General features: G+C 38.8%; 1 protein-coding gene across 1 annotated transcript in view; it reads right to left on the minus strand.

The window, feature by feature from the left end:
- Positions 1–12,760, minus strand: part of NBAS (NBAS subunit of NRZ tethering complex) — a 343,164-nt gene that overhangs the window by 77,648 nt on the left and 252,756 nt on the right. The window contains exons 45-46 of the mRNA XM_034766908.1: positions 11,411–11,629; positions 10,219–10,421 (exon numbers count right to left, since the gene is read on the minus strand). Coding sequence (XP_034622799.1) covers positions 10,219–10,421; positions 11,411–11,629 — 422 coding nt within the window. The remainder of the gene's footprint in view (positions 1–10,218; positions 10,422–11,410; positions 11,630–12,760) is intronic.

Consider the following 12,760-nt stretch of genomic DNA (forward strand, 5'->3'; position numbering starts at 1 on the left):
AAGGAAACAAAAAGAAAATTTTCAACACTGGCATAGAATCAAGAGAGCTATAACATTTAAACTTACATGCATCCGAAGAAGTGGGTATTCACCCACGAAAGCTCATTCTCCTATACGTCTGTTAGTCTATAAGGTGCCACAGGACTCTTTTGCTGCTTTTACAGATCCAGACTAACATGGCTACTCCTTTGATATTTAAACTTACATTATTAGAGATTTTTCTATAGATTGACTTGAAATTTCCCATCTTGTCTTGTTGGGCCTGAGAGGTTTTTTTGGACTAGCTTGTGAAATAAGGGAATTTGTTTTTCATATATATCATCAAATATCCAAAGAACTCTAAGAGTGATTTAAAAACCACAATCCAAACAGAGAAAATGGCTCTCTGAGGTACAGAGGGAATGAGGATGGTTTTGTGGTTAAAGCACAGGACTAGGAATGAGGTGATATGAGACCTATTTTCAGCTCTGCAACAGGACTTTCTGTGATTTAGTTTTCCAGTCATTTAAGATACACCCTTTCTATGGATAACCAAATTTTATGCCCTAGGAGAAAGTGTGTTCACTAATTTTGGGTTCCTCAGGTTTTGGATGGTACAAAAACCTGAAACACCTCCAGGACTTGATTTTTTAAAAAGCTCTGGGTGGCTTCACTGTGAAGTGCAAATGCACCTATGGAAATCATGCTATGTACCTCAAACTGGGCTGTACAGAGACAACAGAAATTAAAGGAGATTTCTGAAAACTGAGCCTTAACTTCTCTATGTTTTAATTATCACATATGTGAAGCAGGGACAATATTTACTTTCCCAGGATAATGTTAATTCATTAATGTTTACAAAGTGATTGAGATAATCACATGGAAGGTGCTGTAGAAGGGCACGTGTTATTTTACCAGAAAATTGGTAAATTGGCCCTTTTTCCTAAGGTAGAAAGTCTAGATATCCATGGTAAGGATGTATTTTAAAATAAAATAGAAATGAACTCAATTAACTGTAATCAAATAAAGTTCATTTCTAAAATAAATACATGGTTGGAAGCAAGTAATTTTCTTCTTAAAAACCTGATACTATCTGAGCTGCTTAAAATTTGTTAGGACAATGAAAAAGAATTACAATTCAAAAGACTTTTACATGACAATCATCCGCTAAATTTTCACAAGGAATACAGTTTTTTATTTTCCTCTTAATTAACAGTAAAATCATCAGAAGCTACTGACAAAAGCAAACATAATTAATGAAACATTAGTCCTTCACACAGATTATATGGTATTTTGTGTGCATTTTTCTCTCTCTCCCTCTTGTATGCCCCGCCCCCCCAGGATACCTAGAAACTTTAAGGTGAAGACTGCATGAGTCTAGTGTAATTAAACTGATAAAGGCTCATTTTGTTTTCAGTTCAGCTACAGAAAAACGACATGAATTTAATCAAAAAGGTTCTCAAGAGCAATAAAAAAATTACAAAGACTGCTTAAAAGGCGAATAAATTAAATACAGCTAAATCTTTTCGCCTAATTACATTATTCACTGAAAATGCCTGATGCCTTGTTGTTTCCTTAGCCTAACTTTCTATCCTGTTATATTTGTGCAGCCCTTCGGCGGTAGGAAATCAGAAACTTCTGCACTGGTGTTAATATTTGGGGCATTAGCACATCCCACTGGGAAATCATGAGTCACAATGTCACACAATTGTGATTTTTATAAGAAACGCCATACAATTATGTACATTCCTAAGTTATCAAACCTCTGCTTCCCTGACTGTTCTCCAATAAGAGCATGGGACAATGGAAAATTAACTGTATTTCCTTTCTTGAACTGATCGTTTCCCATATCCAAAAAGCATTGGGCTACATCTCTCCCTGCAAGTAAGAGAAGTACTTCATTCAGATATCAGAGGGGTAGCCGTGTTAGTCTGGATTTGTAAAAAGTAACAAAAAGTCCTGTGGCACCTTTAAGACTAACAGATGTATTGGAGCATAAGCTTTCGTGGGTGAATCCCCACTTCGTCAGACACATGTCTGACAAAGTGGGGATTCACCCACGAAAGCTTATGCTCCAATACATCTGTTAGTCTTAAAGGTGCCACAGGACTTTTTGTTACTTCATTCAGAGTTGTCAACAAGACCCCAGAGTCTGGCAAAGACAGATGAGTATTCCAATGCTGTATGATGCACACAAGAGATCAGAAGACCCAGGAGCTGACAATGAAGTGGATTAATGATATTCAGTTCCATGATATCTCAGAGTCTCTTGACTCCGAGGTAGTAGATCCTCTGAGATGGGATTAGAAACCTCTTCTTTAAATGTATCACAAATATGCGTGTGCATGAAACATGGAAAAGGTCTTCTGCCTCTTCTCCATTTCTTCCTGCGAGATTTCTGTGGACAATACTCTCAGTATGTCATCTAAAAACAGGTATAGATTATACCCCAGATGACTCAGGGCTTGGCTACACTTGCGAGTTACAGCGCAATAAAGGAGCCCTGAGCGCACTAGCTCACTACCCATCCACACTGGCAACGCACATAGAGCGCTCTGACTCTGCGGCTACAGCGCTCCTGGTACTCCACCTCAGTTAGTGGAATAACATTTGCTGCACCCCCACTGGAGCACTGCGGCGCCAATGTGGATGAGGTGTTGCATTACTGCGCTCTAAACAGCCTCCAGAAACGTCCCATAATCCCCTTAAAGTCAAGTAGCAACTCTTCTCATTGTTTTGAACTCGCTGTACGAATGTGGATATGCTGTTTGAAAGCTCCGTTTCTGACAGCTGGCTGCTTATCTGCTCCGAGACAAAGCAACCATTAGTGTGGAATGCTGTGTGTGTGTGAGAGAGAGGCAAGGGGTGGGGGGGGTCTGCTGCTGTCTGAACTTACAAAACAGCATGCTGACATGCTCTCAGTCCCCCAAAAACCCACTCTCTCTCCCCCCACATACACACAACACACTCCCTGTCACACTCCACCCTCCTTCCCTATTTGAAAAGCACGTTGCAGTCACTTGCATGCTGGGATAGCTGTCCATAATGCACAGCTCCCAATGCCGCTGCAAGTGACGTAAATGTGGCTGCGCAGTGCACTTGAAGCTGTCAGTGTGGACAGACTGCAGTGCTTTCCCTACTGCGCTCTACGAAGGCTGGTTTAACTCAAAGCGCTCTACATTTGCAAGTGTAGCCATGCCCTCAGAAAGGCTAAAATCATTACCAAAACCTTTGTGAGCACATGAGGGGTGAATGACAGAAAAAGAGCGTCAACCAATTTCCATTGTTAGCAGTGATTTCTGTAGCAAAACCAAAGAAACTGCCAATGACAGAGCTTAATTGGAATATGCAAATAAGCGTCTCATGGAGATACTACACTTATAGTGGGAGAGTTTCCATCCTAAATTTGGAGAAGTGGAGCTGAAGAGTCAGCAAGGCAGGTTGACAGTGTAGGAACATGGAAGTAGCTGACAGAACTTGACAATTTTGTTAAATACTCTTGACTTAGCTCAAAATTATGCATCTAGAATTAGGGGAATAACTATGTGTTCCATCTAAAACTGATCTGTTTCTAAGAAGGCTTGTGTGAGATAAGTTTGGAGTGGGTTAGTTAGCTAGAATAATCCAAAGAAATATGAAAAAAGGGGGAGGGGGAATTTCAAAGAGAATATTTTTAGATGGTTCTGTGCAAAAAGTTAGTAAATTGTTTACTATGAAAATACGCAGAATTCTGTTGTCTTTTGAAACTGTAAATAATAATAATAGTAAATAATATACAACAAATGGAAGAAAGGGGAAGTTGATAGTAATGAATACAAATCAGGAGTTAGGAATTACAGAAAATTGATAACGGAGGCAAGGGACATGAAGAGAAATCTATGGCCAGCGGAGATAAGGATAATAAAAAGGAGGTTTTTTAAATATACTAGGAACAAAAAGAATCATGACAATGGTATTGGTCCATTACTAGATGGAAATGGTAGAATTATCAGTAACAACACAAAAAAGATAGAAGTGTTCAATAAATATTTCTGTTCTGTATTTGGGGAAAAACAGATGATATAGTCTCATGACATGTTGCTGATAATACCCTTTCCATTCCACTAGACATTTTAAAATTAGCAGGTCCAGATAACTTGCATCCAAAAGTTTTAAAAGTGCTGGCTGAGGAGCTCACTGGACCATTAATGTTGATTTTCAAATGTTATCACCCCTTCTGACAAAAAAGTTACTACATGAGCTTTTGGGAGAGGGGTGTCGGAGCCCAAGCCCTGCCACCCTGAAGATAGAGCGTTGCAGCTCAAGCCCCATTCCCCCAGGTCCGGGGAGAGGGGTCTGCACCCCCAAGCCCAAGCCCCGCTGCCCTGGGTGGGGGTGAGCTCGGGCTCGGGCTTGGGCTTGGGCTTGCCCTGGATTCCAGCGAATCTAATGCCGGCCCTGGTGACTCCATTAAAATGGGGTCAAAAATCACTTTGGGGTCCCGACCCACAGTTTGAGAACCGCTGGACTAGATGATCACAATGGTCCCTTCTGGCTTAGAATCTATGAATATTTTTTGTACTGACGGTGGGATCTTAATTTTATCATCAAAATGTTAAACAGAGGGATTTTTTGTCCTGCATTAAGTTTGATTTGAGATTTGCATTTTACTTTGGAGTCATCACAGAGGCCAACATAATCTTTCACAAAATAAGTCAACTTACATTAAGGTTAAGATGGCTCAATGACATTCCCTATCAACTCAGTCATTAAAAATCCAGGGGAACTCCAGTTAAGCTAAATGTTACATCTACGACATCCTCAATTTACACGATTAGCCAACATGCACCCCAAAACACAATTCCAACTCTTCAGCTCCACAACATTGTATTCTTTCAAACCCGTTGTATGACCAACCACAATTGAATAGAACTGGAACCAACCGGGGCTGGTTCTATTCAATAATGTCATAAGTTATTTGGATAATGGCATCATTTAGTTGGGGATTGGTCCTGCTTTAAGCAGGGGGTTGGACTAGATGACCTCCTGAGATCCCTTCCAACCCTGATATTCTATGATTCTAGAGAGTACATGTATAAAGTCAGCACTAATCCAAAATGGGAAATGACTGCTTAGGAAGGAGTAATGCAGAAAAGGATCTGGGTGTTATAGTGGATCACAATCTAAATATAAGTCAACAATGTAATACTGTTGCAAAAAAGCAAACATCATTCTGGGATGTATTACAGGAGTGTTGTAAGCAAGACATTGGAGTAATTCTTCCACTCTACACAGCACTGATAAGGCCTCAAGTGGAGTACTGGTCCAGTTCTAGGCACCACACTTTGGGAAAGATGTGGACAAACTGAAGAAAGTCCAGAGGAGAACAACAAAAATGACTTAAAGGTCTAGAAAACATGATCCACAAGGAAAGGAAAAAAAACTGGGATTGTTTAATTTAGAGAAGAGAAGACAAAGGGGACATGGTGGACTGAGGTGGAGATGGACATAGGAGACGGAAGTGTTGAGACTCTCTGGGTTAGGCTAAAAGGGGTAAAAAACAAGGGTGATGTCATGCTAGGAGTCTACTACAGGCCATCTAACCAGGTGGAAGAGGTGGATGAGGCTTTTTTTAAACAACTAACAAAGTCATCCAAAGATTTGGTAGTGATGGGGGACTTCAACTATCCAAATATATGTTGGGAAAATAACACAGCGGGGCACAGACTATCCAACAAATTCTTGGACTGCATTGCAGACAACTTTTTATTTCAAAAGGTTGAAAAAGCTACTAGGGAGGAAGCTGTTCTAGACTTGATTTTAACAAATAGGGAGGAACTCATTGAGAAATTGAAAGTAGAAGGCAGCTTGGGTGAAAGTGATCATGAAATCACAGAGTTTGAAATTCTAAGGAAGGGTAGAAGGGAGTACAGCAAAATAGAGACAATGGATTTCAGGAAGGCAGATTTCAGAGAGCTGATAGGTAAGGTCCCATGGGAATCAAGACTGAGGGGAAAAACAACCGAGGAGAGTTGGCAGTTTTTCAAAGGGACACTATTAAGGGCCTAAAAGCAAGCTATTCCGCTGGTTAGGAAAGATAGAAAATGTGGCAAAAGACCACCTTGGCTTAACCACGAGATCTTGCATGGTTTAAAAAATAAAAAGAAGTCATATAAAAAATGGAAACTAGGACAGATTACAAAGGATGAATATAGGCAAACAACACAGGAATGCAGGGGCAAGATTAGAAAGGTAAAGGCACAAAATGAGCTGAAATTAGGTACGGGAATAAAGGGAACCAAGAAGACTTTTTATCAATACATTAGAAGCAAGAGGAAGACCAAAGACAGGGTAGGCCCACTGCTCATTGAAGAAGGAGAAACAGTAACAGGAAACTTGAAAATGGCAGAGATGCTTAATGACTTCAGACTTCTCGGTGAAGACCGAAACAAAGAAGGAATGCCTAACCTAGTGAATGCTAATGGGAAGGGGGTAGGTTTAGCAGACAAAATAAAAAAGAACAAGTTAAAAATCACTTAGAAAAGTTAGATGCCTGCAAGTCACCAGGGCCTGATGAAATGCATCCTAGAATACTCAAGGAGCTAATAGAGGAGGTATCTGAGCCTCTAGCTATTATCTTTGGAAAATCATGGGAGACGGGAGAGATTCCAGAAGACTGGAAAAGGGCAAATATAGTGCCCATCTATAAAAAGGGAAATAAAAACAACCCAGGAAACTACAGACCAGTTAGTTTAACTTCTGTGCCAGGGAAGATAATGGAGCAAGTAATTAAGGAAATCATCTGCAAACACTTGGAAGGTGGTAAGGTGATAGGGAATAGCCATCATGGATTTGTAAAGAACAAATCTTGTCAAACCAATCTGATAGTTTTCTTTGATAGGATAACTAGCCTTGTGGATAAGGGAGAAGCTGTGGATGTGGTATACCTAGACTTTAGTAAGGCATTTGATACGGTCTCGCATGATATTCTTATAGATAAACTGGGCAAATACAATTTAGATGGGGCTACTATAAGGTGGGTGCATAACTGGCTGGATAACCGTACTCAGAGTTGTTATTAATGGTTCCCAATCCTGCTGGAAAGGCATAACAAGTGGGGTTCCGCAGGGGTCTGTTTTGGGACAGGCTCTGTTCAATATCTTCATTAACGACTTAGATATTGGCATAGAAAGTACGCTTATTAAGTTTGCAGATCATACCAAACGGGGAGGAATTGCAACTGCTTTGGAGGACAGGGTCATAATTCAAAATGATCTGGACAAATTGGAGAAATGGTCTGAGGTAAACAGGATGAAGTTTAACAAAGACAAATGCAAAGTGCTCCACTTAGGAAGGAAAAAATCAGTTTCACACATACAGAATGGGAAGAGACTGTCTAGGAAGGAGTATGGCAGAAAGGGATCTCGGGTTATAGTTGACCACATGCTAAATATGAGTCAACAGTGTGATGCTGTTGCAAAAAAAGCAAACATGATTCTGGGATGTATTAACAGGGGTGTTGTGAACAAGACACGAGAAGTCATTCTTCCGCTCTACTTTGCACTGGTTAGGCCTCAACTGGAGTATTGTGTCCAGTGCTGGGCACCGCATTTCAAGAAAGATGTGGAGAAATTGGAGAGGGTCCAGAGAAGAGCAACAAGAATGATTAAAGGTCTTGAGAACATGACCTATGAAGGAAGGCTGAAAGAATTGGTTTTGTTTAGTTTGGAAAAGAGAAGACTGAGAGGGGACATGATAGCAGTTTTCAGGTATCTAAAAGGGTGTCATAAGGAGGAGGGAGAAAACTTGTTCACCTTAGCCTCTAAGGATAGAAGAAGCAGCAATGGGCTTAAACTGCAGCAAGAGAGGTTTAGGTTGGACATTAGGAAAAAGTTCCTAACTGTCAGGGTGGTTTAACAATGGAATAAACTGCCTAGGGAGGTTGTGGAATCTCCATCTCTGGAAATATTAATAGTAGGTTAGATAAATGTCTATCAGGGATGGTCTAGACAGTATTTGGTCCTGCCATGAGGGCAGGGGACTGGACTCAATGACCTCTCGAGGTCCCTTCCAGTCCTAGAATCTGTGAATCTATGGTAACAGTCATCAAACATATAAAAGGTTGTTACAAGCATGAGGGTGATAAATTGTTCTCCTTAACCACTGAGGACAGGACAAAAAGCAATGAGTTAAAATTGCAGCAAGGAAAATTTAGGTTAAACATTAGGAAAACGTTCCTAACTGTAAGTGTAGTTAAACACTGGAACAAATTCTCTAGGGAGGTTGTGGAATCTTTGTCATTGGAGGCTTTTAGGAACAGGTTAGACAAACACCTGTCAGGGATGGCCTAGATAATACTTAGTCCTGTCTCAGTTCAGGGGACTGGACTAGATGACCTATCAAGGTCCCTTCCGGTCCTACATTTCTATGATTTCTATGAATTCAAATGTACAATCCCTAATAAGCCCAAGGAGTTTCAATACAAAAAAACCTTAGGAGTTTTTTTTTAAGCAAGTTACACTTATTGAGTTCCTTAACTTGGCAGTCCTTGCAGGCAGCAAGGATTTTTTTTTTATAATTACACTTTTTTCCCCACTGAACCTTGAAATGCACACGAGTCACAGAAAATGTTGTGGTTAGTAAGTTTCGATTTGCGTCATGCACTAGCTTGAATGTTAATGTGCTGGTGCATGACTGAGACACATCCAATTTCACTCACTTCAATGACACCAATGTCAGCAGGCTAAAAAGATGCCAGGCAACAACCTTTCTTTAAAATGCTCTCTATGTTCAGAGAGAAGCTATTTATACACTTGTAACCCTCTTCAGTACTTAGGTCGATATGCACATTCTATGTTGCACAAGGATGTACTTCACAGCTTTTTCACCTGTCTTTTTACATATCACAATCTAGGGACATAAGGGCCCAGATTTTCTGATGTGGGCACTAAAGTTGCCTTTGCTTCCCTCCTGCCAAATGGGAGTAGAAGCAACATCTAGGATGATCTCCAAGAAGGAAATACCCAAACCTTTGAAGCTCCTTTCCCAAATCAGCCAACACTAGCTATAGCAAGGTTTGCAGGGGTAAATCAAAGCTTTCAGTTCCCGGGAACTGAATGGACTCATCTGGAGAACTGCATTCATTAGCTCCCACTCTCCCTTCTGCTTAGGGGCATCACCCAGGAGAAGTGTTCACAGCCTCTAACATCATTTACAGACCTCTGAAACTTGGTCACTTCCTGATAATCCATTGCTCACTTACCCCTAACAACTTATCAGCTACCCAACTTCATTGTTCCAACACATTATGTTTTTCCCATTCTTAATCTTCTCCTTTCTATCTCTCTCCCTATCAGTTTCCTTCTTCCTTTACTCAATTTCTTTCTTACAACAGTCCATTTCTACTCCCTGCAAATAAATGATAAAGTGTAATAATGTATGCCCTTCAAAAAAAGGTAAGTGCTCACCCAACTACTCATTGTGCATTCAACTCAAGGTCCCTCTATTCAGATTAGGACTCTGAGGACAATTACTTTTCAATTCAGTACAATCAAACAGACCAACACTACATAAAAGACAAAAAATAAATCTTGAAAGCCTAAATTTTCAAAAGTAACTAATAATATGGGATATCCGACTAGACATAACCATAGGGTCTGATTTTCACACAGCGATGAGCACCCATCCACCATCAGGAAATAAGGCTCCTTTAAAGCTGGACACCCAAAAATTGAGGAACCCTAAATCAGTCATTTTGAAAACATAGGTTTTAATTTGGTACCTACAGGTTCTGCAGTTCCAGCACGAAAGAGCTCCCAGGTCCATATAGCCCAATCCATACGTAAAACATCCCTATAATACAGGAAATTCCTCCTTTTGGACCCCACAACCTGCTCCCAACATCCATTCTATGTAAGAGAACTTTCCATTCTCTCTTTATTTAAGAAAGGCACAATTCATTGTAATCACTCCAAAGACACACAGCAGGTGTATATAGTGGGTATATCTTATAAGCAAATTTCCAAAAATTGGACCCATGGCATAAGAGCAAATTTACGAAAAAAGGTTAAGTCCATGCTCAGTCTCCTATATACCACAATGAATTCTACAAACATGGAATTATAAAGTAAATATAAACATCAACATAAACTTCTCTAATATCTGCTATTTCTTCAGGCCCTGCAGAATTCCAAGCATCCTGGAACACAAAGAAATAAGAAAGAAATTTTTATTTTTAATAATTGCAGAAATTTAACTTACCTTAATGCAAATACAATTTTGTTTATAGCGCATTGTACTATATCTCTGGGGGAGAGTTCGAGATCTCCGACAGCCACTTCCATCAACTGCTGTATCATGTCTAGAGGCTGACCATCTATACACATAGCTACTGCCTGGTCATGGATTTTTTCCTTCTCTGACCTGGATAAATCATATAAGTGGCCGTACTTCTGTAGCATTTCCTGAAAATAGACATTTTAAAACTCATGAGATAGGATGATCTTTACTTACAGATATGTATGGCTCAGTATCTCAAAATTTACCGAAAAGCAGAAAAGACTGGCAAAGGGAAATTTCTGAACACCTTCAAAGAACAAGTCAACAAAACCAAAATATACCATAATAAAAGGACAGAAGTAATTCTTTCCACCATTATTGCTCATGGTAACATTTAAAACAAATAACTGATTAGTAACCAGGTTTCCTTATAACTCAAAATACTTTTTTTTGAGTATCACTGATAATCTCACATTTGTGTAGAAGAACTTTACTAGCAATAGCAACTTATTTTCTCAAGTGTGTTTTATTTTACAAGCAAAAATGTATGTAAAACTAAACCATGTATTGCATTGTAGAAAATTGAAGACTTCATAAAATAATAGAGATTTTAATTTGATTCATGCTCCTCAAAACAATGCTGATTTGGTGCATATTACTTTATAAAAATGGGGGCGGAAGGGAGGGGAGTTCCCTGAACACAGTGATGTATGTATGAAAGATAAAGCAGTCCAGTGAATTATTTTTTTTCCAGGGACATACCTGTAATAGTACAGAAGCTCAATAAAGCTTACCAATTAATTGATACAGAAATGTCTCACTGCATTTTATATCAATATAAACTCTGAAACCTTGCACAAGTTACACCTATGAACTTTACATTGAACCCGCACCCTGCCCTTTTGTTCAGGCAAAAGAGAACTGCTCCTTTTGTATTAAATTATCACAATTTATGCTGAAACATATTCAAGTCTCAGAGTTAATCACGGATCTACAATAAGAAGGCATATTTAGAAATTTAGAAAGAAGGCATATTCAGCAATTTAGAAATCCTATCGAGTCCAAACCTCTAACATCAATTGTAGTAATTTGAAAGTGAATAGAGATAGAAGGCAAATATACGCTGCTGCTGGAATATACTTGATTTTATTTGTTGTGTGTAATTTCTCATTACCTGGTCACTGTTTTTCAGATAAGTGATAAACCTATGATTGAGCGTTTCCAGATGAGCAAGAGACTGCTGCAGATGATTCAGAGCTTTCTCATAAGTGACAGGCGTGCTTCCAGCACTGTCCATACCATCTTCAGAGTTCTTTTTTCTTGGTTTCTCAATGGCCTGTTGCATTGCTTTAATAGCCTTATTAGTCATCTCTAGCCGGGCATCTACTGACAGCTGAAACGGAGATTATGACTTATTTGATCATTATCATTATTATTCATTTATTATTATTTATATTACAATATTGCTCTGAGGCCACAACCAGGATCATGACTCTATTGCATTAAGCACTGTATAACCACAGAGTAATAGACAGTTCTTGCCCCAAAGAGTTAATTAAAACATTAAGTGAAACACTAAATGGCAACATTCTTATTTCTCTAACCCAGTCATTTATTTGAAAACCATCACATGTTCTATATATTTCCCTGCATTTTCCTTATGAACTAGAAGCAGCAAGAACAGCTGAAAAAAAAAGAAGGAAAAGAAAAGAGAAAGAAAACGAAAAAGAAAAAAACCTCTGATAGTGTCCTTTTATCCCGCAGCTTCTGGACTGAATGTTCCATAGAATAGAACTTTGAAAGTCTTCACTTTTAAAATGTTGTTTCACACAAGATATTTATGAGGATATACTTAGGGACAAGTTTGAAGTCCACATTTTAATTCATATACTTCAAATTGCCTATCAAATTTCTTTGAAGTTGTCAACAGTCCAATTTTTGATTTAAGCTATTTTGATTCACATTAGGTCACTGTTTAAATCTATACTTAACTTAGAACAGTGGGAGGACTACAAATTTACATATTTCTAGTTTATAAGCCACATAAGCCACATTTGATTCCAACCATCCATGCATTCATTGTAACTCTTTATATTTAGCTGATGGGATGCTGATGCAGACAACAAACAGAGTGACATTTTTCTAATCAAGAATGTACTATAGTTGTATCTTACACTACTTTACACAAAGCATTGATTGCAACTACAGACATTATTTAAAGAAGGTGCAAGCTTAACTAGAAAGGTTATAGATAAGTGAATTCCATTCTATCAAATGCTTGAGTCATATAAACAGCACTAGTAAACAAGCTATTCTTACTTTGAGAGATATCATAATCCTATCAACACTCATATCAACAACATATACTTCCTTCAGACCATTTTATATTTATTAACACACATCAAGCAGTCTAAATAAATTCAACTAAAATTTAAGTGTTCAAAAACAGTCTCCTTGAAGTAAATTAAACAGCAGTCTGAAATGAGGAATTTTTTCCGCTAGAAGGTACTTTTATTCTTAGACT

Source organism: Trachemys scripta, chromosome 3, assembly GCF_013100865.1.
Source record: "Trachemys scripta elegans isolate TJP31775 chromosome 3, CAS_Tse_1.0, whole genome shotgun sequence".
Classification (NCBI taxonomy): Eukaryota; Metazoa; Chordata; order Testudines; family Emydidae; genus Trachemys; species Trachemys scripta.